This window comes from Melospiza georgiana, chromosome 1 (assembly GCF_028018845.1).
Source record: "Melospiza georgiana isolate bMelGeo1 chromosome 1, bMelGeo1.pri, whole genome shotgun sequence".
NCBI classification, from domain to species: domain Eukaryota; kingdom Metazoa; phylum Chordata; class Aves; order Passeriformes; family Passerellidae; genus Melospiza; species Melospiza georgiana.
In genome coordinates, this window is record NC_080430.1 from 18,324,201 (window position 1) to 18,350,149 (window position 25,949).

The 25,949-nt window shown below is 38.6% G+C and overlaps 1 protein-coding gene across 6 annotated transcripts in view; it reads right to left on the reverse strand.

The window, feature by feature from the left end:
• The window catches only part of KIAA1217 (KIAA1217 ortholog), a 335,362-nt gene that overhangs the window by 223,261 nt on the left and 86,152 nt on the right, over positions 1-25,949 (reverse strand). For 5 of the 6 annotated variants that reach the window (XM_058024657.1, XM_058024665.1, XM_058024647.1 and 2 more), the window contains exon 1: positions 7,396-7,762. The exons of the other annotated variant lie outside the window; for it this stretch is intronic. In XM_058024657.1, the coding sequence (XP_057880640.1) occupies positions 7,396-7,615 (220 nt within the window). In that variant the 5' untranslated portion in view covers positions 7,616-7,762. Of the gene's footprint in view, positions 1-7,395; positions 7,763-25,949 lie in introns of those variants that run through there. 6 annotated transcript variants of the gene reach the window in all.

Genomic DNA, 25,949 nt, shown 5'->3' on the forward strand with positions numbered 1-25,949 from the left:
ATCTAGGGCAGGACACAACCTCAACCTATGTCAGCAAGAGATGGCCATCATAAAACTTATTTCCCAGTAATAGTACAGCTTTGCCTGCTCTTAAATGTCTGGATCCTAATGCCCTGGATGTGTTCAGCCAGCTAGCTGTGCATTCCAGATGTTTTGATTTTTCATGTGTCTGCAGCTTTGCCTTTTTTTTTTTTTTTTTTTTTAACTGGTTCATGACTGGGCCCAGAATGTTTTTCCTCTCCTTAAAATGAACAGCAGGCCTGGGTGACTTCTTATTGCCAGAGGAAGGGCAAAGAAAAGATGGATCCATTATTCAATGGGAAAAGACAGTTTTTAACAAATGGTGCGGGGAAAGCAGAATTTTGAATGCCTCTCTCATATCAGACTTCAAGAAGAGGGTCAGCTGTGACCATGTGTCTTCCATAATTAATACCAGCAAGAAAATCTAAAAAGGAAAGGAATGAAACCAGACAGTGTGCTGGGATCTTACAGATCTCATCATAGGGCACTACAAGAACTAACAGATGAATATTTCTGCTTTCTTAATATTTACCTGAATTCACTCACAATGGATGAAATACCAGAAGATTTAAAAAGAGCTGATGTTGTGTCTTCACTTATAATACTAGAAAGGATTCAGGAATTAAGATCAGCTGGAATGATTGTCTTTCTGGGTCAGGGGGAAACCCTCAATGCCTAAAGTTAAAAGATGATCAACAGCAAAAATAGCTTTAGGAGTTAATCAGAAGCTTAAAACATTACCATGCCATTGTGCAAAAAACTGTACTTGCACTAGGATTTATAAACATTTATCCACAATAATTGTAACATAATCCTTCCACTGCACTCAGTGATGGAGCACCATGTCCAGCTTTGAAAATCCCATTTCAGAGGATGATGTGAGCTAACCTGAAAATTAAAGGAAGTTCAATCCATCACTTAATTAGCAGACAAGAATAACAACAGATAGTGATAGGAGCTGAATTTCAGCCTAGAAGGACACTTCAGTCCATCCACCAAAAGAAAACATAGCTTATCAAATACATGTTAAATAAATGAGCATTGCTATTTCTTTTCACAGTATTTCAGTGATGTTCTTTCCATTTTCAGTCAAAACCCTCTCAACTGTAGAAAAACTCCCGTCTTGACATCATATAAATAAACTAACTCAGGACTCACAAGTAACTTTTTAACCTACTAGAATATCCACAACATTAAATAAATGAATAAATCTGAAAGTTATGCTTTCGATTCAAAATGCTAGCTCTTGTTTTGATAAAAGGGTACACTCAAAAATGATACATCCTCTATTAATAGGGTCAATTCTGGATAGAAAAAACCTGTTTCACAGAAACAGGCTTGAGGGGATTTTGACAGTAGGACTAATATTTCTGAGCCTTCTCATTCAAAGTTTGCTAAATTAGTTCAGATTTGCATGGTACTGTTTGACTGACACCCACTGAAATCTCTAATACTGAAATACTATGGTTCCAATTAAGTCATGTCACTTAGGTGACATTCTTCCACTGTTACAGATTTTGTATATACATGAAAAATTATACACTCTGTATAAAATATATACCTACAGCCTAAAGATGTGAAAGTGATATTGATGTGTTGATTTACAGAGCAGGAATCCAGTGAGGAACATTTGAATACCTACAGTCTGTGCCATCCATTAATTTCCTTAATTTGATCTAAACTTAAAAACCTCTGACAGATTTCAGAAAGAAATAATTTGAGGAAAAATGAATGTTCAAAAATTATTAAAACTATTACTTGGTTTTCCCCAAATTTCTCCAAAATTCCCTCATCTATATGGTTTAAACTTTTTAAGAGTTGTGGAAAAAATTGGTGAAGTTTCTGCTCATCCCTCATGCCTTTACAGCAAAATAATCAGAAGATCTTGAGCTTCCCAAGGGGATGCATAGAGCTCTCCTCCTTTTCCTGCCAGGTCCCAGAGGCAGAACTTTTAAAGTGGATATACTTTCTGCAATTGAAAAATAGTTCTCTAAGCAAGCCAACTACTATAACTTGGTTTCCAAAGCAGCTTTTTCTTTTATTATTTTTTATTTGGGATTGACTACTGACTTGGTAAACTGAATTATACTTACGCTGCAGTATACATTCTATTTCAAAACGTTACCATCAGAATTCATGCAGTCTCATCCATAATCTGAATTTTCTCTTCTAGTGAATTACGGGAGCTGTGAGCTCCAACCCAAGTTTGTCCCTTGGGTAGGGCTCTCACGAGGTGTCACCCACACGTGAACTCTCTGATCTGCAAGGGGAGCTGAGCACACACTGCAGCTCTTCCCTGAACACAATATCAATCAGGTCTTCCCTCTCCACCCAGCCAGCAATTTTCCACAGCATTATAGAAAAAAATAGACATGTACTATTTGACAGGTAGAGAACAGCATATCCCACACAGCTCAGTGTATTCAGTTTATCATAGAAATGCAGTTTTTTGGAGACCCTTACCTCTCCATCATAATTGCACAAATTCAGATAATGGGTAAAAAGGTTACCAATGAAAGAAAGCCTGCCAGGTATTTTTGACATGACCAATTTTTGGAGGAAATCATGCTTAAAAAAATAGCTCAAGTATACTTTATGCTTGGGTCTGAGTCATGATCTCACAGCAAATAAGAACAAAGGTAGGCCAATTATTCTTTACCTAAACAAATGTCCAGACATTCAGTTTTCAATAACCATAACTCCACTTTATATACTGCATAATCTTAGCTGGAAGGAGGCATGTTCAGCTGCCCTATTCATCCTCCATGTGAAGTCATCCTTCAGCAGATATAGAAATAAATGTTCATATAGGCAATTGAAAGAATGTCTACTGTTTCATGCCTGGCCTCTGTTTCTACATTGCAACTATAAATTCCAAGAGTTATCTTAATAATGCTCTTTTCCAGCTTGATTTTTTTTACCTAGATTTATTGTGTAATCTAATGGCCCATGTTATTTCTCTATTTCTAATACTAATATACTAAAATGAAATAATATAGTCCCTATACATTATCAAAGCTACATCTCAAGCTCAAAATTTTGAACCATTAACTGTATTATGTTGCATATCTGAAACCAGCTCTAGTTTCACTACAGTTTTTCAGACTACTCTAAAAGACAGTAAAATTTCTGATTTTTCTTTTTTAGATCACAGTAAAAAACCTGCATTTCAATTTGAAAAACAAAAAGTATTGGTAGTAAAGAAGAAATCTAGCATTAATTTTGTGAAATAATGAACATTTGTATACACAAGTACTATATATACAAGATCTTTCTTCTCTGCCCTCGTGAATCTAAAACAGTTGCAGAGGAAACAAAAATACTTTAGGCTAAATACTAACATTCTTTCCTTTGCTATTCTTTTAATAACAAACCTCCTTGGATAGCCAACCCCTAGTCTTACATGTGTTCTGTATTTGTAGGTACATCCCTGTCAGGAAATGCTGTGGAATAGAAGTTCCTGACAAATAAAGTTCTTGGCCTTAAACATTCCATAGATATTACTCTAATGTCAGACAGAATATTTCCTAAACTTTGGCCATTATTCTGTATCTATTTAAAAACCATAATGTTCTTGGAGATAATTAGTAATACACATATGGGTTATATGGTCACTGGAGTTTTTCATAAAAACAAAATAGGGAAAACGTAATTAATTCCACTTTCTATGGTGCTCTTATTGCTTGCTTCACATGAAGAGAGCATAGTTATGAATCCCACTATATCCCCAAAGTCCTTTGGCCCCCTTCTAATAACTAGGGATGGAACAAACAGGTTTTGTCTAGTTTTGGATCCAGCTGAATATGAGATAACCAAAGGTTTAGTCTAAAAGTATTGGCCTTGCATTCCAATCACCATGAACTGCAAAGTAAAGGGCAGAGGAAAAACCGGGGAGGAAAGCGCAATGGAGAAAAATAGAGTGAAAAATAAAGTAAAGTGAAGCAATCTGAAGCCAAGTAATAAGGCAAATATCAAAACTCAATAAAAGGGCACAGAGGAAGGAAATTGAAAAGACAAACATTAGTATATTCTCTGCTTTTCTTGGAGGAAAGTATGGGTAACAGAAATTCATAAAGTTCTCCAATCAGTAACACATCCCAGAGGTGAAGAAATCCTATTTTAATTGATTCAGTCATGAAAGTGAAAATTAAAAGAGAAAGGTTTACCTATCTCCACTTTTATTTAAACCAGCAGATCCTTAAATGATGTTCAGTCTGCAAACAAAGTCCCTCACCAGGTGGGAAATGCCAGACTCAGACTGTCTCTGCAACCCTGTTTCCCACTCTTGGTCTGAAGATTAAGCAACAAATTTTGTAGCCTGGGTCAAAGTATTCCTCATTATAAAATAATACTTCCTTTCTCTTTTAGCAAGATGAACCTGGCACCCAGAGAAATTATGGTCTAAGTTGTCCATTAAAGTCATATGAAGAGTAACAGGTAAGTACAAAATGACCTTCTTGAGTCCTTTGCATTAGACAGTATTTCACTGCATTATAAAACTGCAGCTGACACTGACTTCAGTTACTGTTACGTGGTTTCAGCTCTGCAAATCAGAACCCATGGTCTCGGATTTGCACATCCAGCAACTAAACCAAACCACAAATCCATACAGCCAGGCTTCCCTTGTGAAAGTTGAAGCAGCATGTCTGTCTCTGCCACACCGCCCTCAGAGGCAGAGAGATCCACTCTGACCTTTCATGGCTTCACCTACAAGGATTACTTTTGTCTCTGCCTTAAGGTGCCCCCCTGCCAATAGAACCCAACCTCTCAGTTAAGTACAACTCACCTTGCACAACGCAGGGCAAGAATTCTGTAGAAACCCCTCCCAACATATAATGTAATTAAAATGAATCATCATGCTTTACAGGCCTTGAAATTATAGCCACAATTTTGTATTTCCTATCTGTTGTGTGCTGAGCTTTGCTGGATTGCTGTTAGCACCACTCATTCGTGTTATCTCTTTGGTATTAATTCAAAACTATAAAAGAAACCAAAACCAGCATTATGTTGCCCATGTAAAATTCCACAGTAGAAACGAATCCAGACAAGCCAGCTTGATCTCCTGTGTGCACATACACACAACCATGGGGTTTCACTGACATGACACAACAAAGAATGAGATTTGGTCAAACTCCTCTTCCTTGTCAGGTTGTTTAGGACCCCACTCTCCACGTAACAGAATCTCCTGCTCCCAGTTCTCCATGCCAGCCCCTTTGATCCACCCAAAAGACATTTCCTACATCTCATTCAGCCTATACCTGCCCTCTGCCACCTCTTCCACTTTTCCTCTTTACCACTTCAAGACCACATAAACACCCTTGGCTGCTGTTAATGCTCTCTTGTATTACTCAGCCCTTGCCCCAGAGCCCTGCCTTGAGGCTTCTATGTTTTTTTGGCTTCTGTCATATCTACTGTCCCTCCACCATCCAGGTCTGTCCCTGCTTCTCACAAAACTTCTTTCAAATCACTTTGGCCAGTGTTTGGAGTTTACTGGGAGTCATCCAGACAGTCCCATTTCCAGAGAAAAAAACCCACACTGTGCATTTCCATCTCCCTTATAGTATGCTCCCTTCAGAAGTATCAATATTTGTTCTTCAGCATCTCTTACAAAAACAACTCACAGTAACATCTTGCCTAAATTAAAACAACCATCCCAATGCAGAAAGCCAGTACTTAACAGGGTTTACTTCATGCTCAAGAAGACAGTAAGTGTAAGCTATAAATACTAAAAGCACATTCCATGCTGTAGCACAACTGATATACACTAGATTTCCCTTTACAGAAATTTCACCTAAAATTCTAAGCAATGATTGAAACCCTTGCTTGAAGTTGTAAAGCATAGCCCAACAACATTTTGATAAAGTGAGGTGATAAAGTGAGTAAAGTGATAAAGGAACAGCGATTGCCATAAAAATCACATCCCATTAAAAGGATACACTTTTTGTTCTGTAAATCCCACATGATTTCCTTTTCTCAATGCACCAAATAAATGAGAAAATACAAAGGGAATAAACTGCTGTTTAAAAAACTTTAACCTGGTGAAAAACATACTGTTACAGGATTTTCTATGAAAGTTTTCAAATTTTAAAAACTTGACTGGGAAACATAATTTACTATAAAATCAATAAACATTGGTTACCAAGGCATAAAGAATTGTACATCTATTGTTTTTTGGAATAAAGGTTTTCCTTTTTGCAATACTTCTCAAGATCAGAAATGAGTTTCCACATTACAGTGCTAAATAATCAAGAGGTTCTGTGAGTGAGATCAGTAATTTAAGCCCTCCCACCTCCAGCTTTTCTATTTGCTCTCTTCTGCCATTAATAAAGTGCTTTAAACACAGTTTCCTTTGTAGAAACAAACAGATCATCTGTCTCCCTGAGTAAGACTAGGTGTCATCACTTTTCCCTTCTTTGTAAATAATAAAAGTCATGCTGCAGGAAAGAAAAATTCTTTTAAACCTTATTCAAGTGGGAATAAAAACTGTGACCTTGGATGCCATGTGTGTGAAATGAAAGTACAGTTTCAAGTTACAAAGGTCTATAATCTACACTTCTTTTTCCTATGGATTTAGGATGGAGGGACAGCAATTTTTATTCTGTACTGAAGGGATTCTACTTCTTGTTCATATTTAAATATAAACTCTATGAAGAGTACAATTAGAATAGTACTACTTTTATTTCCTGGTTGAATGGCAATTTACCTCATTTTACACCATGCAGATTAAATGGCTACTTTTAAATGCAGTTCTAAGGAGTACTGTCAGAAAAACTAAAAAAGAGGCAGGGCTCCTGCAGCCCATTGCTCAACAGCTCAGTGAAAGTAGATTGTAATCTTATATTATCCTCCACATTTGTTTGCATTCTGAAAGCATTTAAGCCTTTCCAAATACACTTGATCTGTTTAGTTTTTATACAAGAAATAGTTGCAGCTGCCTTGTTAGGACCCACAAAGAAGAGTTTTACTTGTAGGGTTTAAAGATTCTGTGCCTGCACTGATGTCTATTTTCTCTTTATTTTTCCCTTTTTAACCTTTCTCAAACTTCTCCCACTTCAAACCAATATTTCAAATAAAGCTTCACAATACAGTAGCACATTTAGACTGTAAAAGATTTTGATTTACCATTTTGACAGCTCAACATTTTTAGCTTGTACACAGCACCCAGCCAAAACTGAACAACAAAAATGTTTTGAGCCCTTTTATTTTCAAAACAAATGCTTTATGTACAAGAATCTGTTGTTTAGAAACAACACACACAGATACATACACACATATACCCCATATTATGCAATAACTGATGCTTGGGGTTTATTAAAAGCACAATGATTGCAAATGCATTTGATTATTTTTTTGCAGCATGAAATTACCAGTTACCTTTCAGGAAAGGAGCCCTCCGTGGCACAAGCCTTTCTGTGATTTCCACCTGCTCCTGCTGATGCTGTTTAACCAGGTTTCCTTCGCTGCCAGCTCTCAAAATCTTTTCCCCTAGCCTAATTTTTCGTGACCGGCTGTTAAAATCTTCTTTCCTAGACAAAGGCGATTTAGGAGCTGTGTTAGCCGACACAGGTCGAGCCAAGCGAGAGGGTTTGGACATCCTGCCTGTGCAGGAATGTACCTGCTCCAAAAGCAATTCCTCAAAAAATCCTTTGCAGCTCACTTTCCAGCGCAGAGGCTGGGGAGTTTGTGTGCGCAGCGCAGCTGGATGTGCAGTGCTGCGCTGCCAGCCTGATCAGTTTTAAACGCCCAGCCTTGGGTGGTCACGCAGCTCCCCAGACCTGTGGAATGCAAATGTGTGCTGGGGTAAAACAGACGGCTCTGTCCCGGTGCGGAGCCCCAGCCACGCCGTGGGGAGCAGGAGCTCTTGCAGGGGCTGTGTGGAGCTCCTGGCACCAGGGGAATGCTCCACCTACGCAGGTACAGCGTGGAGAACCACCCAGCTCGGGGTTACCTCTGCCTGTGGGACCCTCCCGTGCTCCTCTCCCAGCCCTCTCTCTCAAACAAACACTGTCTTGTTTCAGCAGATTTCCTCAGAGTGTGCCAAAACCACACTGCTTCAGTGCTGCATGGTACATGCCTGATGTCAAGAACACATTTGTCTTTGAGTTAAGCACAGTGCAAGCTCAAATTGGATTAAATGATGCATATTCTCCTAGCACTGTTTTAGCTAACTCACCAAAAGAAAGGAAGGATTGACAGCAAATATCATCTCTCTTTGAAAAATGGCCCAAATCCCTTATTATTAACTGGCATTGTTTAAGAAGCATCACTGCACAGAATATTGCCCATTATACTTTCCTATTTCAATGGTATATATGTATCTAGAAAACCCCTGGCTTCTTACACACTACAGATAATCATGTTCTTTACTGATTCGCTAAAGAAAAAATTCCTGACCTCAGGCTACATTATTTCAAACATTATTTCAAATTTCAGTTCCTGGGTGCTCATCTTTGAAAATGCCCAGGCAAATCCTGCCTAACTTTCTCTGCCAGCTCTGTGCTTGTGAATGCTGCCAAGACAAAGAGCATTTGGTCACATGAAAAGAAAATTCCATTCACCATAATTTTGGAAACAACTTCTAAAGAAAAACAACACAGTGCAAACAAAAGAAAACATCACAGCTACAGTTACAGTAAAATCTTCATGCTGTATTTTAAAATGTATTTCTCAATATCCCAGGCAACCAGTATGTTGCATCTCTAATAGAATATGAGGGTCCATTTTATTTTAAAACTAGAACAAACAAGAAAAATCAATATTACACAAGCTAAACCTACTAATAGATATTTAGGAGAAATGCTTAATAAGCAAAAGGTGAACAAAATGTGCCTTAATTATTACAGCCCTTCCTCATTTTCTGAGACAGCAATTGTGCAATGCAGTAAAATATTTTTGCAAGTTATTTCTATATTGTTTCCAAGAGTCCGACATTAAATAGGTACTTGTTTATGATTCTCTGTAAAGCATGGTGTCTATTGCTTTGTTGCCCCATCAAGAATGGGCCAGATTAAATGCAATACAGAAAGCCTTGCCATGATATTATTCTGCATATTATATTATCAACACAGAAGGAACTCTGAGTGGGAAGATTTCTACTCACAAGGAGAGACCTGAGGGGCATGAGAGTAACTGGGCTCATTAGCAGTGCTCAGGCACAGCAGGTCATGCAGAAGACAATGAAGAACAGAAACAGGGGTGAGATACAATGATGAATGGAGAATTAATCACGTAACTGGAGTAAAGAATGAGTGAAGAAGGAAGAGAAAATGTGAAACCCAGTATGTATGTGACAGCTCAGTTGTACTGAGCCTAAGAAGTACTGTCATTGTCTCTCAAGATCTTGGACTGTTTGACCAATTGTAATTTTTAGTATCTTCCATTATGACTTCTCACTGTGCAAGCAGACACAAATGCTGTATGCTTAAGAAGCTTTTTAAAGCCGTGACAATAATGCCTCTGACACTACAAAGACATATTGTAATTCTGCAAAACACAGAACAATTGTGAAATAAAATCCAGTCTTGAGTGACAACAAAAATAGTATTTCACTTTTTAAATCACTACTGCTAAAGCAAAATCCAACTGAGATTGCTGTACATTACACATTCACCCAAACTAAGCATCCTTATCACAGGTTGCTCATAGAAAGAATGACCTCATCTGTGAAGGGGAATCTAATTAGATGGTCATGTTTCCTGTAACTTAAAATAATTTCTGAGCAAAGCAAAGACATCATGAATGCAAGATTTTCCTAAGGCTCTCTCTAGTGACGTAGCAAGAAAGATGAAGAAAGGGAGCTCCATCCATCAGCTTTTGCTAGGAAAGGCCCTAAGTTGTCTGCTTGGATGCTAAGGTGACACTTCGGCACTGAAAGAGAGCAGTGACATCCTGGTTTTGACAAGAAATCTTTTTCTCGCAGCAGAGACACAGCCCTGCAGAAATGGGGCGAGTCAAACACATTCCTCAAACACGGGAAATTCCTGGAATACTCCAGTCCAAGATAACCATTTTCAGGAACAGTGTCTGATGGCACTGTGTCATGGGAGGAGAGGCTGGGAGAGCTGTGCCTGCTCAGCCTGGAGGAGGCATCTTCTCCATGTGCACCAGCATCTGATGTGGGCATAAAAGGGGAGGGAGCTGGGCTGTTCTCAGTGGGGCCCAGCAGCAGGACAAGAGACAACAATCACAAATGGAAACATGGGGGGAAAAAGAATTTAAGGCTTCTTATAGAGTGAAGGTGGTCAGACACTGGCACAAGTTGAACAGGGAGGGCATGAAGTCTCCATCTTTGGAGATAAGCAGCACCCAACCAGGCACAGCCCTGACCTGCCTGAGCTGGGGGGTGGATTATGCAATCTCCAGAAGTGCCCTACCACCCCACAGAGTTTTGTCATCCTGTACTATCAAACTTCTCAGAAGCTATTTATAATCTGGAAGCTTAAATATCTTTTAATCTGTCCAATAGTAGATGTACAACCTTTCTCCAAAGCCCCAGCATCTAAACTATCCCATGCCTGACTGCCACTTCTGGGAGGATTTGCTTCCTTTCTGGTCATTCATCCCTTCTAGCTTCCTGCAGTCTATGGCACAGTGTTGCTCAAAAAATGTCCTCTTTCTATTTGCTTCAAAGGCTCCGAGATGTGAAGTTGGTGATTCCAGCTATCACCATCAAACCCTTAAAAAAAATCCCTCAAAAAAGCAAAACACCAAAAAACTCCACCCCAAAATCCCCCCAAACCCTGAAATAAACCATCCCAGAACATCAGCTGAGGTTGCTCAGCAGGCTGTGTTCAGGCTGGATGCAGACACAGTAAATCAGGGCACCCTGGGCTGGAAAAGCATGGGGATGGAGCCAGGGCAGCTGCAGCTCCCCCCTCACCTGCACAGGTCCCCTCTGCCCTGGGGGCCTGGGCAGGTCCCTTCCTGCCAGTCCCTCCTCTTCACCACAGGCTCTCATTGAAGTTCCACAGGGAGCAAGTCTTTCATCAGCTCTCAGGCTTTTTGAAACCCCAAGCTACTCTTTTGAACTAAAAAAACCCAAAACAAACCCACAAAACTGAAAATAAACAAACCAAAAAAAAAAAAAAAAAAACCCAAACAACAAGTTCGAAACAAACCCAGCCCCTTTCCCTTCGATTTCAGATAACCAACTCCAGCTAGATAGAGACATCATATTGATGTAACTTACCATTCAGCAAAAGCAGTTCAGTTTGTCAGGTTTTCAGAAAGTGCTGTAGGAAGTTTTCTAGTGCTTTGGGTCAATGAATGAACTCTGCCACAGCCTCACACAGCAGAAATTAATATTAAGGGACCAACAGTGCAGTCTTTGCTTTTGAATAATCACATATATAAGTAAACAAGTAATATTTTTAGAAAACCATACACTGTTTAAAACATTGTCCTTTTAGTTTTAAAACTAACCTCTCCTCTTTCCGGCCTAGAAAATAAATTGCTGCTGAAATATGACAACAAGAATTTGTTAAGAGTTAGCAAACAGAAGGCATTTTTACCATAGCATATTAGATAGGTTATGATACTGCTATTAACTTCAGAAAAGTTTGTGCCCTCTGGGATAAAAGAAACGTGACTATAGATGTTATTAATCCAAACAAAGCATTTGCAAAGCTTGAAATTTCCTTTTTAGGGCAACCATGGAATTCTAGTTTACATTTGCACATAAAGAGCTGGGGAGAGGAGAGGATCCCTTGCATGTGAACCAGGAAAATTGGGAGTAGATGCTGTACAGTTCAGGATGTGGTGCTTTCTCAGCCTACCAAATCCTCCCCCAGATTTTGGCCTGCAAGTATCTAAAGACAGAAAAATATGTATGCAGAAATATTTCAGCTTCAGCAGACTCTTTCTAAACTATTGACAGGCAACAACTGCTACACCAGTAAATGGAAGTTGCAGGTGCAGAAGTTAAAACTGCAAATTAATGAAGTCTTCTCTTTACAAAATTACGCAAGTAACCAGATGGCATAACATTTTCAGCATGAAATGAGAAATAAATGTATAGGCACCAAAAGAACAAGATCAGTGATGAAAACAATTTCAGATGCAAGTCACTGATAGGTATGTAATGTAATAATAAAAAAAAGCTTGGTGCTTCAGAGAGCTACATTTTCCAGTAACTGAAGCATGCAAAATTAGTGACAAGTTAATTTTGCAGATGTTAAAGCTTTCTTAGAACTATGTACCAGTGCTTTATTTCTTCATATATGATTTCTGAAATAGTTGCATACTACAGAATATGCTCCACATTCAATATATTGAGACCCATTTTAAAACATTTCCAATAGATCTGAGGACATTCTTGCTGGGAAAATAAAGCATGCAAAAGGAACCTAGTCATTCACTCAAACACAAGTGAACACCTCCAACAGAAAGCAAGCAGTATTTATGGCAAGTCCTGTTACTCTTGAATATGGTCTTAAAAAGGAAAGTCTGTTAAGGACTGCTCTAATATAATAGCTGCCTAGAAGATTCTATAATTAATTTAATTCTATAATTAATTTAATTCTATAATTAAAGCAGAGTTGTCATTTATATGAGGAAATTCTGTTCCAGAGATTTACTACTAAAAATTTAATCTCAGTTCCAAGTCTTAAAAAAAACCTAACTCAGAAAAAAATCCTTTAGTTCTATTATATTTCCTTCTATTCAAAATTTAGAAAATTAAACCATAACAAAAACTTTCTCAAACATAAAAGCATTTACAGCTGTAGAATTGAAATACCTTATTCTGCCACAAACACAGAAATACCATCAGCAAGGACAATTTATTATTTTATCACTTCTGCATCTTATATTTTGCTTTGGTTCCAAGGCCTTCAAAGTCCTGATTTGCCTGAGTACACAGGCCTACTATTGAAGTGTTTGTAAAGACTGAACTGTACCAGGGCTATGGTTTTTCTAAAGCAGAACAGATACACCACCACTGTCCCTCACCTGGTGTTGTCCTCAGGATGCCTTTTGACAATTGCTCTTGGTTCCCTTCCCTGCCTGAAGGGTTACACGAGCCCAAGCACACTCAGACAAGGTAACTGCATTTATCAAAGGGTACACACACCATCTAAAGAACAAAGCAATGGGGCAAGTTTGTGGAAACACAGCGTTTCACGTTTGAAACGTTTGCCAAGATTGTTGCTAAGATTTCCAATTGATGCCAACTCTGATGGCAGGCTGTGGTGCTTCATCCTGACGAGATGAGTGAATCACTAATTCCAGACAGAACAATCAACTGCAAACAACTGCCCATGCAACTCATAATAAATCCTTTTTTTTTTTTGCAGCATGTCACTGTTTTCTATATATCAGCCACTCACAAAAGAATACAAAATTCAAATATTTATGCCATATTTAAATTAATGCTAAACTCTAGCAAAGTGTTCTGTGATTTGGCTGTTCTTGGTGCTATACTGCTTGGCTGTAATAACTAAAAGTGCTAAAATCGCTACAGTCTTGGTTCAAAGCTTTTTCACTTGTTCTGATCTTTTAATCAAATCAAATAAGAACTTAGGCTCCGTAAGTTCTTAAAGGAATACCCATTAGCTATGAATCACGGTGGATCATCACTATTATTCCTTCATTGTTAAGTAACATGTGAATACTGCTTTCCACATCTGCAGTTATTTCACATGAGATTCTTAAAGCATTTAAAAATGTGCACAAAATTATCTTTTGCCAAATTTCTGGCATTAGTAGTTTCTTGATAAAAGTGAAAAGTATCCAACTTTCAAAGTCTCTTTTGAAATTATGTAAGTGAAACTATGACTGGCTTAGTTTTTATTGCCACTATAAGTAGGGGTGGGAAAGAAACAATTTGTAACACTACACTGACATTTTACTCTGAAGAAAATGTTAGTTCCAAATGTTAGGTGCTAATTTGTTTTAGCATAACTGCAGCCTTCTCTAACTTTTTGGTTCATCATTTTCAAATGACCACCTCTTCATAAAAGAATAATCTTTAGAAGAGCTCTAACACATCAAAAATACAACACAGAGAGCTTAAAGCTTTACAAAAGATAAAGTATGCCTTATGGAAAATCAACCTCTCATGATGACTTGAATGAAATCTTGGAAAGAAGAGAAGAGAAGAGGAAATAGGTAGGAAGCAAGAGCAGATTGGCTGTGCCAGGAGACAGAAACACAATCCTTGACTGACAGAATCTTGTGCATATGGTCAAGGTAAGATAAGTCCTTTTCATTGTTTCAATACTCCACTTTCATCATGAAGTTCTGCATCATCCACACAAGGGGGAAAAACAGGTAAGAAAAGTAAGCACGAAATGAATGAAGGGAGGACAATCTTCAGGCATGAGGGCAATTCACTCATATCCCACATGAAGTATTTAAACTGTTCCTCATCCAGCAAGGCTCCATCAATAGCACCTGGGCACGGGTGCTGTGGTGGTTGCTCTTATAAGGAGGAGCAAACCACAAAGAAAAGAGAACAATGGGAAGACAGTGGTGGTCCTTTGAAGATGGTGGTGAGAAGGAATATCTTTGTAGGGCACCTGTAGTTCTGGCACTTTTGGCTGGACTACCAGAGTCTTTTTCCACCACAGACCTTGGATCTAAAGCAAATCCTCCACAGGTCTATGGAAAGCCAAAGGGAAGTAAGCAGATATAGAACCCTTTATAGTCAGGTATTACAATAACATTTATTTGGGGGCTTTTCTAAAAGAAAAATAATTAGTCAGCACCATCTAAACTGCAGACACAGAGAGTGTTCTACCAATCCAGTGTCCTTTCCTCAGGAGTGTACCTGGAAGTGATGATTTAGTGAACCACAGAATGTAAAATGTATTTTTCTACTTGTGAGACACAATATTTTTCAGACATCCATAAATGAATATTTCAAGAAGCTAATCTGATCAGCTGTCTGTGATTTTTGTGTGGTTTTGGCCATCACAGAAGAAGAAAAAATACTTTTTCTTCTAAGTCCTGTTTAAAATGTGCATCATCAGAGTACTGCAAGCTTTAATTTTGCACAATTTTACTTACATATATGATGCACAAGGTTCTTTCCTGTGTCAAAATTTCAAGTGATTAGTGCTGAATTTGATCCTTTCTGTCACTTACACTGTCCTTACAGTGAGATAACGAGAGCTCTATAATGCTGGCTGCATGGGTTTGAGCTGTCTATAAACAGTCAGCTGCTTGATCCCTTGCTGTCTGAACAGCTCTGGAGAGATGAACATTTTTGTTAAATAACAATAAAAAAATCTGCAACTCCATTTATTGCCTTTCTGTAGCTATAAGCAATAGTTCAGGTAGTCTGAGTTTACCACTACCCATCTGAAAAGCACGGCCATTGCACCCTCACCTGCTCAAGCCATCAGGAGAGATATTTATTGGTTACAATCTGCTCATACTTGCAGAGACTAAATGTTTTGAAATCTGGAGATTTTGTGCCGATTACTTGATGTCCTGCTTTGCTGGACCATATTTGATGATTGATAACCTTATTTACATAAATGACAACAACTGGTCCCAATTACTAGCACTTAAGCGTGAGAAGATTGCAGCACACTTTGCTGCAATTGTTTTAGGAATGCAGCAACTGTTGCTTCCTTTATTTCTGGCAGATATTTGGGGTGGTATCCAGTTACCCTGATGGATCCTCCAACCTCCATCATCAGAAATTGTTCATCAGGAACACAAAGAGAAAATCTAATACAGTGATCAAACAGCAGACAATATCAGATGGCAATGAAGCAAAGAAATCAGAAATATTAGTCTTTCCAACCCAGAAAAAATCTTGAAAAGAACTAATAACCCTATCAATAAAAATAAGGGCCTACAAAGTATGTTATTTTTTGAATGGAAAACTGAACTGATGACCATGTCAAGTACAATATATAAACATAAAACCTTCTTTAAAAAAGGTCAATGGCCATTTTAAAGTATGTTAGCCCAAGTTAAAATAAAGAGGACACTGCATAACCAGCAGTTCTGCCTAGACCCATAAAGGAAACTGGTAAAATGATGTTTGGAATATATATTCTCTATCCCAAGGACCACATTATTTACTATGTTCTACCAAGAAGTGTCCTCTGATCTGACTGTTCTTGATGCTATATTGGTTTGCTGTAATGACTAAAAGATGTAAAAAACACAGAGTCGTAGTTCTAAGTTGTTTAATTTGTACTAATGCATTAATCAAATAAAGTAAAACTCTGACTTCAATATATTTCTGTTTGATCCCAAAGCGTTAAAATAAGATTGATGTTACAAGGATTGCTACATAAAGAACAGCCAGGCAGGTACTTAAAAACACATGCAAAGAGAGACAGAAATAAAATAGGTGAAAAGAAGGAGAAGAAGAACAGTAATTCCCCTCTGCTAAGACCTCCAGTGCTTTTAATGGGCATCAATCTGCTATCAGGGAGATTTCAGCCAATGTGACCTGAATTCCTCCCACTGAAATGCAACCACCACATCTAACATGTTATCATATGAACCATAAAATAAACAGAATAATTCAGAAGCTATTAAAAATTAATGTTACAAATTCTGACAGCAAGCCTTCATGATGTCTCTCATTTTAATAGTCCTTAAAATGCCTTTCAATGAAAGGGTCTGTAGGGGGAAAGACTGGAATAACTTGGATCAAAAAAATCAGGTTTCTTACCTCAATAAAAACTTCTTGAAGGGGAAAACCAGGATGTGAGCAACTTCCATATTTAACATTAGAATTGAATGTGTCTTTTAAATCTTTGCTGGACTTTAATGACAAGTTTGTAAATCATTTACTCCCATGACAAAGTGAAGTTTTGCAATTGGGAATTCAAATAACTCCCAGATAATGTATAAACCTAAAGAAAACTACTGCCTTCTCCTTTAAATATAAAAATCTGCAATGCCAACAGCCATAAAACATGGTGAAAATGGAGGCAGTGACCATAAACATAGCTTTAAGCAAGTAACACTATTCAGGTCCAAAAATGAGACCTTAATGTATATTTCACATAAAGCAATGTCTTCCACGGAATAAGATAATCCCATCATCAGTCACCTGCCAAGTATAACACACACCTTAATACTTTTGAAGAGCACTATTACATGAAAACAGGGAAAAAAGGGGAAAAATATTTCTTTGATTAGCAATGTTTTGGACATTTTCAGCCTAAACTTTTCCTTCCAAGCTCTCCAGAGTTTTGTACAGCACAAACAAATTACCCATCTTCTTCCACTAACAGGGACTACCTCTATTTCAGTCTATTTTGCAGCTAATAAGATCACAGTCACATATCCCTTAATATACAACAATTTCATTCTAGTTATTAAAGCTACATACTTAGAGTTCTACACTCAAAAGTAATTTCACAGGTAATTTTAATTTGGTGGAACCTGAGCATATAACAAGAGTCTGGTCCAGATTCAGGATTTAATCCTATAATTTTTAAGTGAACTATGACTTATTTTAGAGCAGCTGTTATAGTCTACATCAGCCTTGGTTCCACCTCTAGCTCAGCCACCAGACTCTGCAGGTAGAGTTGCTTCTTTGGTGGTTATCTCCATTTATTTGATAGAGCATCGAGTTTTACTTGATGTAACTCCTAAATATACTACAAAACTCCTCACTTGATGTTACTCCTAAATATACTACAAAGGCTGTCAAAACAGGAAGCCTTGCAGTTTGCAGCCTAATATCATCTACTTTTATTTGTTCACAAATAAATGAGGGACATGTGAGGGTGAGGGAACCTGGTGGAGACTAAGAGGCAATTTGGGTGAGAGAAGAGGAAAGAAAAGAGGATAAAAAAGGGAAGGAATCCTGCCAGCTATCACAGTTGTACTACATTAGGCATATTTTCAAGTAGGTGAGAATATATGAGGATAAGTTGTAACAGAAATGGGCTGTGAAACACAGGAGACGTGTCCATCTACCTGCTCTCATGATTGCCAGGGGCTGCCCTGATGATTTTCTTTGTGGAGCAGCTTTGGCTCCTCTTTCCAAATACCTGGCAGAGCATTAGGGAAGGAACCCCTTCATCCCTCCTTTCACTCTGGAGGGCAAGCCCTGAACAAGCCTTGGGGCCAGAGGAATCAGCACAAAATTCACTTAAATCTATGCTCAGGTGACACACAAATGTGATCCCCTGGAGCCTCTTTGACCACAGCTGTGATTACCATCCATTATTTCCAGAAAGTTTATAATTGGCTAATATTTTTATTTTGGTTACTATGAAGAACACAAAGTCACATTTCAACAGGGTGCTAATGGAGTCATGCAATCTGCAAAACACAGATCTCAGATTTACTCTGTGAGAGGTTAAAACCACCATGCCCCGAGATCTTATCTAAGCCACTTTTCTTTAGAGCTAATATTATTCACTAATTGAAGTGTGTTATTTTACCAATGATTCATAAGACTCTAATAAAATCATAGACTTACCAGTTAGACTTTGGGTAACTGTGTGGTTTTACTCATTTCTGAAAAATATCTACTACTGATGCAGAAAAAACCCACTTTCCTAGCAATACAAATGATGTAGTGGCAGGCTGGAGTGATGGTGTACTTCAGGGTGATTTGTTCAGCAAAAACAACAGGTGCAGCTGGTGTTTTCCAGCCATAAATCTTCCCTTTTGCAAGCTAATAGTACCTTGCCAAGCCAGTGTGTACATCTATAGATTATGTTACATAAAAGGAATTGTTTAAAGGTGCATAATTATCACAGAAGGTTAATTTTAGATGAATGAAGAATTTAAAGAACAGTTAATTAAACCCTCAAAAAAAGTCTTTTATTAATTTGGGGCAGAAATGCCCATTCCCTTTACAGAATAGCAATTAGGATAAAGGATAAATCAATATGTTTGCATTTGTCAATTACTGCTATTCACCAAGCAGAATCTGGAAACTTTGATAAAGCATCTTCAATTCCTTCAGTCCTTAATTACAACTCATTAAATTTTCATTAACTTCAAGCTCAGTAAAAAGCAATAGAAATCTTTGATGATACCAGTGTTGGCAGGACCATGTTAGATGCCAGAGATGTTCCTCATTTTGTGGAAGTTACTTGCGTTTAGCTAGTTATGTCATTGCTATATCGCAGCAACAGCATCAGGAAAAGATAAGAAAATGTCCCATGTCTATGCATTTAAATTCACTCTATGTACACTTTAAAGCTTTGAAGCAACTTTAAGATAACATGTAACTTGGACTCCTAAAGAAAGGGACAGTGAATTATGAAAGATACGTGGAGATTGTTCAGGAATGCCTGCACTGCAAAAGTGCAGCCTGCATCTCTCATGGCAGCAGCAAAAGGCTTTGGGACCAGGGTAGCAGTGGTGCAGGAAACCTCACAAGGAACTGGGATGCTAAAGACACAGAGGAGAAGAATTTAACTTGAATCCCCACCAAAGAGCAGAGCACCAAGATGGAAGCTGTGGGAAATCCTTCCCCTAGGAAAACCTCCTGCTGACCCTGGCGCAGATACCAGGTCATACCAAGCCGCTCAGGCTTTGAAAGCCTCCATGGATGAAGCCTGCACAAGCTCCCAGGGCAACTTGTGCCACTGCGTCACCCTCCTTGCATGGAAAAGACTTTTGTGATCCCCACTCTGAATCTCCCTCATTCCGATTTCCGCCTGCGGTCTCCAGCCCCTCAGCGCACACAAGCAGCATTGTCTCCTCACCGTGACCTGAAGGGCTGCAGGGTGCCCCAAGGAGCCTCTGACCCTGTGCGAGCCTGCCCTGCTCCTGCAGCTTTCCCCAGGGAGCTGCTGCAGCCCCAGAGCCCCCAGAGCCCTCTGGCTGGTGGTGAGTGCCTGTGCTGGGCAATGTCCAGGCGAGGTTCAGTGAGTGCCAAGCAGGGGCAGTGATTGCTCCTCTCAACCTCTTGGCTGTGTCCCTGTCCATGGGATCCAGGACACTGCTGTCCCTGCGTACAGACAAACCACCTTTTCATTTGGCCTTTTGACTCCATGATTGATAGAGTCAAATGTCCATATTAAAAAGTCATGATTGCAATTTTTTTCATTTCAAGTAAAGGTGACCCAAGAAATAAGCATTTAATGGAGGAAATACAATAATCAGCATGAAAGCTGTAAGAGAGATGTATAGAGAGGATGAGCAACTGAGAATTGTCCAGAAAAAGCTCTTTACACAGGGTTTTCAGAGGTATTTCAAGGCCAGAATGTAAATTTAAACATGTAAACAGACAGAGAAAATGAATTTTATGCACTAAGGAAAAAGCATATATCCTCTCATTAAGAGAACAAATTATTTGGTGTCCATTTGGTGTCTATTTTGGTGTACATTGATTTGAGATTACTGCTTTCCTTCTTTGGTCCAGTGCCTGATAAAATGGTGTTAGATGAGAGTCTTGTGTGTAGTCTAATTTAGTGACTCACAGTTTAAAAAAAGAACTTCAATATCTTCTGAACTATATATAAAAAACCTGTATTTAAACTAATTTTACGTTAGAGCATTTCTATTTTTTTAAAATCAGATTTTCCATTGCATATTAGGATATTTTCAAAAAGATTTTTAAATGAGACCCTTAGTATTAGTCTCCTACTACACAGCTTATCTTGGCTTTAGATACCAGCTGACAAAGTTTTGTGTGTTTGTGACTTTAGCTTTTCAGTAGATGGGGCAGGTTTTTAAGCTGAGGGTGTGATTTGGACTGTTCCAACTTTCTTTTTTTATGTACTTGTTTTTGAATATGAGACAAAAAATTTTATTGAAAAGGAAATAGCTCCCACCCAGAACTCATAAAATGCGTACATCCTTGAAAAGGTTAAAATGGAACTCAAACAGGTTAACTTAGCTACAGCTTCTGTACTATGTGGAATATTTTTTCATAGTACCACAAGAGAATCTTTCTTAAAAGAGTAGTTCTCTATAGAATTTATTCAAGGGCTTTACTTATTTTGCCAGCAGCATGGAAGCACAAGTGCTTTGAACCCCTGTGCGTTCAGTGGTTAGACTGTGCAAGTTTTACAAATGTTGTGCTGAACTGTGTAGTATAAGAAGGTTTTAAAGCACACATACATATATAGGTATATATCTGACATTAGTGAATATGTGGTGAATATGATTACCATATAATAAAGTTAAAAATTTAAAACTTTAAGCAAAAAACAAACCAACAAACAAATGAAGAAACAGAAAATAATCAAGAACAAATAGAAACAATTTAGTTTTTTCTCAAATTAAACTGCAACCATAGCATACATTGTCAAATTTCCTACCTTGGAATCAGCCACAACAACCAGATGTGACTTTAAAACTGCATGCAAGATCCGAGGTTGATTAGGACAAGAAGGAGGAGCATTATAGTCCTCTCACTCAGAGGGCAACATTTGAACAACAAATCAATATGTAAGTATGTTGCTGCCTTTGTAATTGTCAAGTTTCATATTACCCATACTTCACAGGGTAATTGCTGACTGCTTAAAAGCAAGATCTACTTTTCTCCTTCCTCCAAGTCAGACCCAGACCTCACACCTGACCTTCAAAGCAAAATCAGAAAACACTAGATGGCCCAAGCCTGTCAGTGTTTAGGAGGCATTTGGACAATGTTTTATCTTTTGGTGAGCCCTGAATTGGTCAGGCAGTTAAAAATGAATGATCATTGTAGGTCCCTCCAAACTGAAAATAGTCCACTCTATTCTATAAAGACACCAGTTTTCTTCCAGGCTTAAATTCTGCTGTGAATAGAAAATCATACAAGACTATATGTAAGATATTTAAAAAAGGTAACAGCAAAATATTATTCTGAACACTGTCACTCATTTATTCCTATGAAACATGCACACTTGCAGAAAAATACAGTGAAACAGAATTTGGATCTAGTTTGTGGCATTCTATGCAGAATGCTGCACAACACCTACGTACCTGTGGGATACTCACACTTCTTGTTACTCCATGTGCACCCTTCTCCTCTTTCACCAGGTCATGAGGATAACACTGATAATAGAAACAATCTGCAAGCTTAGCACCTCAGCTTGGCAAGAACATTGCTGCTGTTCCACAGCAAGCTGGCACAGAGGCCATGCTGACACAGCAGAGCAAGGCTCAGCCCCTGTGAGCTGTGCCCAGGACTGTGCTCCTCACCAAACAGCTGCCTTCTATCACAAAGCCCACACTTCCTTTTTCAGCATTATTAATCTTATAAAAAATTGACGTTTTCCTGGTGGCTTGACATAATCCACGTGGCCACTCAGCAACATCTTACATAGATGGCCATTTAGACCCTTTTGCACAATAAATGCCATATGGGAAGGTTGGGGGAAGAGGTGATGTTGAGTGTGAGCCAAACTGTCCTGTTTTGACTCCAGTGCTCTGATGAAAACTGAGGACTCTGCTCCCATGGGGGTCTGGTGCAGAATGGGCGAGCCACGACACAGTGTCACTCCTGAAAATACAGTCAGACAGCAGCCAGGAAGGGCTTGTCAACTTCCAGGCAAGGATTTGCCAGCAAGTGAAAGTTACTGGAGCACAGCAAGAACAGCCAACTTTTTGAGGTGTTCCGAAGAATAGAAGAAGTAAAGGCTCTCATGGAGACGAATACCTTCCCAGAATTATTTCATTAACAGGGACTCAAAAGTTAGAGTTTTGAGTTCTGCTCACTTTGAAGCTGCTTGCTTGATACCCGTAATTTCTAGACAATATTATACTTGTCATATTTCTGAATGCAATGCATGCATTATACAAAAATTAGAGTAAAAAGAACTTTCATCCAAATTGAATTCACTGCTTTTTGTTTACTAAGAGACCGAAGCTTCCTAAAAGATCACACCAGATAAAATTTGAAGAATTTTTCCTACAGCAGACACAAGCAAAACACAAAGGAGAGCAAGGAAGCAGAATATGAAACATTTCAAATCATGAAGATGACACGAACTGTAAGTTATCTCCAAGTGTTAAAACTACAGGAGGCTGTCAAAGAGCACAAATAACATTTTCCTTCATGGGTACATATGAAAAAGTAAAATTTCCAGACATAGAAAAGCAAGTGTATTATTGTGTATATGGACTGAAATTTGCCATAACAAGTACCAAGGTTTTACTCGGTGCAATCAGCTCAAATTGGTGGTCTGCCACATCTCCTGATCTTTTTTAAAAGAAACCTTGTGAAAATCAGGACATCACCTGCTATTTCTTATGAAATCCCATGAAGTGCACAGAAATCTAAGATAATGACAAAGAAGTCTGAAATCAGTTAAAGGTGTCTGGATGACCCATTATCTTCTTCAGAAGTTTCTCACAAAGGCTGTATATTAAAAAAAATTGCAGCTTACCTGTAGTCCAAGATGAAACCAAATTCTCGTCTAATGGCTCAGTCACAACCCTGAAGTCAAATAAAGGCTTCCTCCCAATCTCCACAGCCTTTCAAGGGTCTCACAGAGTATGTTGGGAGTGGTCACCCCTAGAGTTGTGTGCTCATGGCTCCCAGCTTGGGACACCCCTGCACCACGCTCAGGCACGCTGGGCGCAGTGACAAATCTCTGCTTTCTATCACCTCAGTGAGGGGCTGCCATACTTCTGCAGCGTGTTTGGCTGTTTTCTAAGAAACTAGGATGAAAAACTGATACAAGTCAAGACATCATAAGTTTGCAAAATTTTGGTTTTCCGAACTAACTGAAGAGGAACTAAAACACAATCGAGAAGGCATGTGCAGGAATTCTCCTCCCTACAAGTGCTTCCTGCTGGGCAGATTAGAAAGGTGCCAAGAAAACAGTAAGTCAAGGGCTACAGTGCCCCATGAGGTGCTGAGACAGTCTCAGAAACCCTTCACATGGCTGCTAGCATGAGCTGAGACTTCTAAGGCTTCTGATTTACGCAGTTAGGAGATGTTGAGCACCATCTGACACAGAGCCCACTTCAGAACCTTCTGATTTATTCCCGCTAGGGTTGACTTAGGTCAGTCTTTAAATATATCAACTTCAAATCCAGCTTAAATCACAGGCAAAAAATATACCATGTTTTGTCTACCAAAAATACTGGTATCTGATTTTAAGGACTCACAAATCAAATTAAGAGTTGCTTGTTGTAAAATGACATTAGGAATCCAAAATACAAGTCCTAGAAAGGATTGTGTTAAGAAAAATTGAAATGAAAACATTTATTAACAAAGTAAAATATAACTTTCAGCCTCCTTATTTTCCCCTCTCTTAATCTTCTTGGAAGCCAGCAGCTCTTACCAATACTGTTTGTTGCTGAGGTATTACAGAAGTCACACCATGGGGCAAAACCTGCTAACATTACCCACGCTCAAACATTGTAATAGCACAGGTACATCACCAAGGGGTTTGCTTTAATCTGTAGTTTGTTCTGCAGATTTTACATTTTGCTTTGGAATCAAACTGGTGATAAGGAGAAAAATGGTTCTGGTCTGCAGCCTCTGTGACAGTCAGGTAAAAGAAAAGGGTAGTATGTGAGAACAGCATCACCTCCTCTGAGCACGTGCAGCTGCTCTTAGAGTACACAAATCACAAAGGAATCAAAGCTGTAAAGTATAATCTGGTGGCCAGTGTGATGCTGTGGAACATCTTTCTGCAGATACCAAGCCCCTTGTTATTGTAACAGAGTGATGCCAACAGAAGGACTAAGTTAAATAAAATCTTCCAAATGTGGGCACCACTGTCCCTGAGTTTGCTTGATCTCAGTTTTCCCATTAATAGCCAGGCTTCTTGTAGCCTCATTTTAATCCTTTTCCTCTGTTTCAGTTGACAGAGACTGGAGAGAGTCACAGACACTCACAGACCCAGCCCCACACCCCTGCAGATCCTCAGATAAGAATAAGCTGCTGCCCCTCTGTAGCGGTTTGTTTAATTAATCCTTTCCTTGTGCCACCTGCCCCAGGGCTCATGGACTCTGTCACAGACACTCAGGGTAGATTTAAAAGGTTGCTTATCCCTCAACTCCCAGTGACCTCGAAGGAATCTGCAAATACTTATTGTTTCTGACAGGCCATGTATTCAGATTGATAAACACAACCCTGTCAGATGACAAAAGAAGTTCCATTTTCATTTCAGTTAAAAAGAATGAAAAGCATTCAGCATTTCTTGGTCCCAATTTTAGGCACTTGACTTTGAATTTCAGCTGAAACGCTCATTAAGGTGATCCATGCCACCTTATCTTTTCCACCCAGACAGGTCCTTTGGTATCTGTCTTTAGATCTTTACCTCCTTAACAATTGTTTGTATTCAAACTAATCTTGTATTCAGTAACTCCCCTCCATCAGATGACTTACAGAGTCTAGTTTTGTCCTACCTGTATAAGAGAATTTTTCAAATACAAACACCACTTCTATATAATCTGTGATGAAGGAATGACTACAGACACATGGTAAAGAATGCTTCATCTGAATAATAAATAATGTTTAACTGCATTAATCAACCTTAAATAGAAAACAGTAAAATCTGTTTTTACAAAAAACACATTTCAATTTCAATGTCATGAACAAATGATTTTTTTTTCCAATGTGAAAAAATAATTTCCTTTAAGTAAGGGGCTGCAGATATGCTCAATCAAAGTGTATGCCAGAATAAGAGTGGCATTCACAGTGTGATGGCTTCAGTAGATTTGTGGACAATAGGATAAATTCAGCTGAAGTCTATGAAAAAAAAAATAAAACAATTCAGAATTGACTATTAAATTTATTTTGAGCCTGAGTACCGCTCCAGAATTCATCCCACTGCACTGACATTATCTAAAATCTGTGTGATGTTCTGCAGTTGCAGTATGGTATCCCAAAGTCATCTCAGAGGTACAAGAAAATAAAAAGTTAGGCAGTAGAGAAGGACATTTCCTTCTCTCTATCAGGATGTTAATGGAGTGTGAACTATATCAAATGAGAACAAGGAAGAACATTTGCTGCAAATTTTACTCAACAGCAGTTCAAGCTATCATACATCAGGAAATGAAAATAAGAGGTGAAGAGTACATATTTTATTATTTCAACAAGCTAT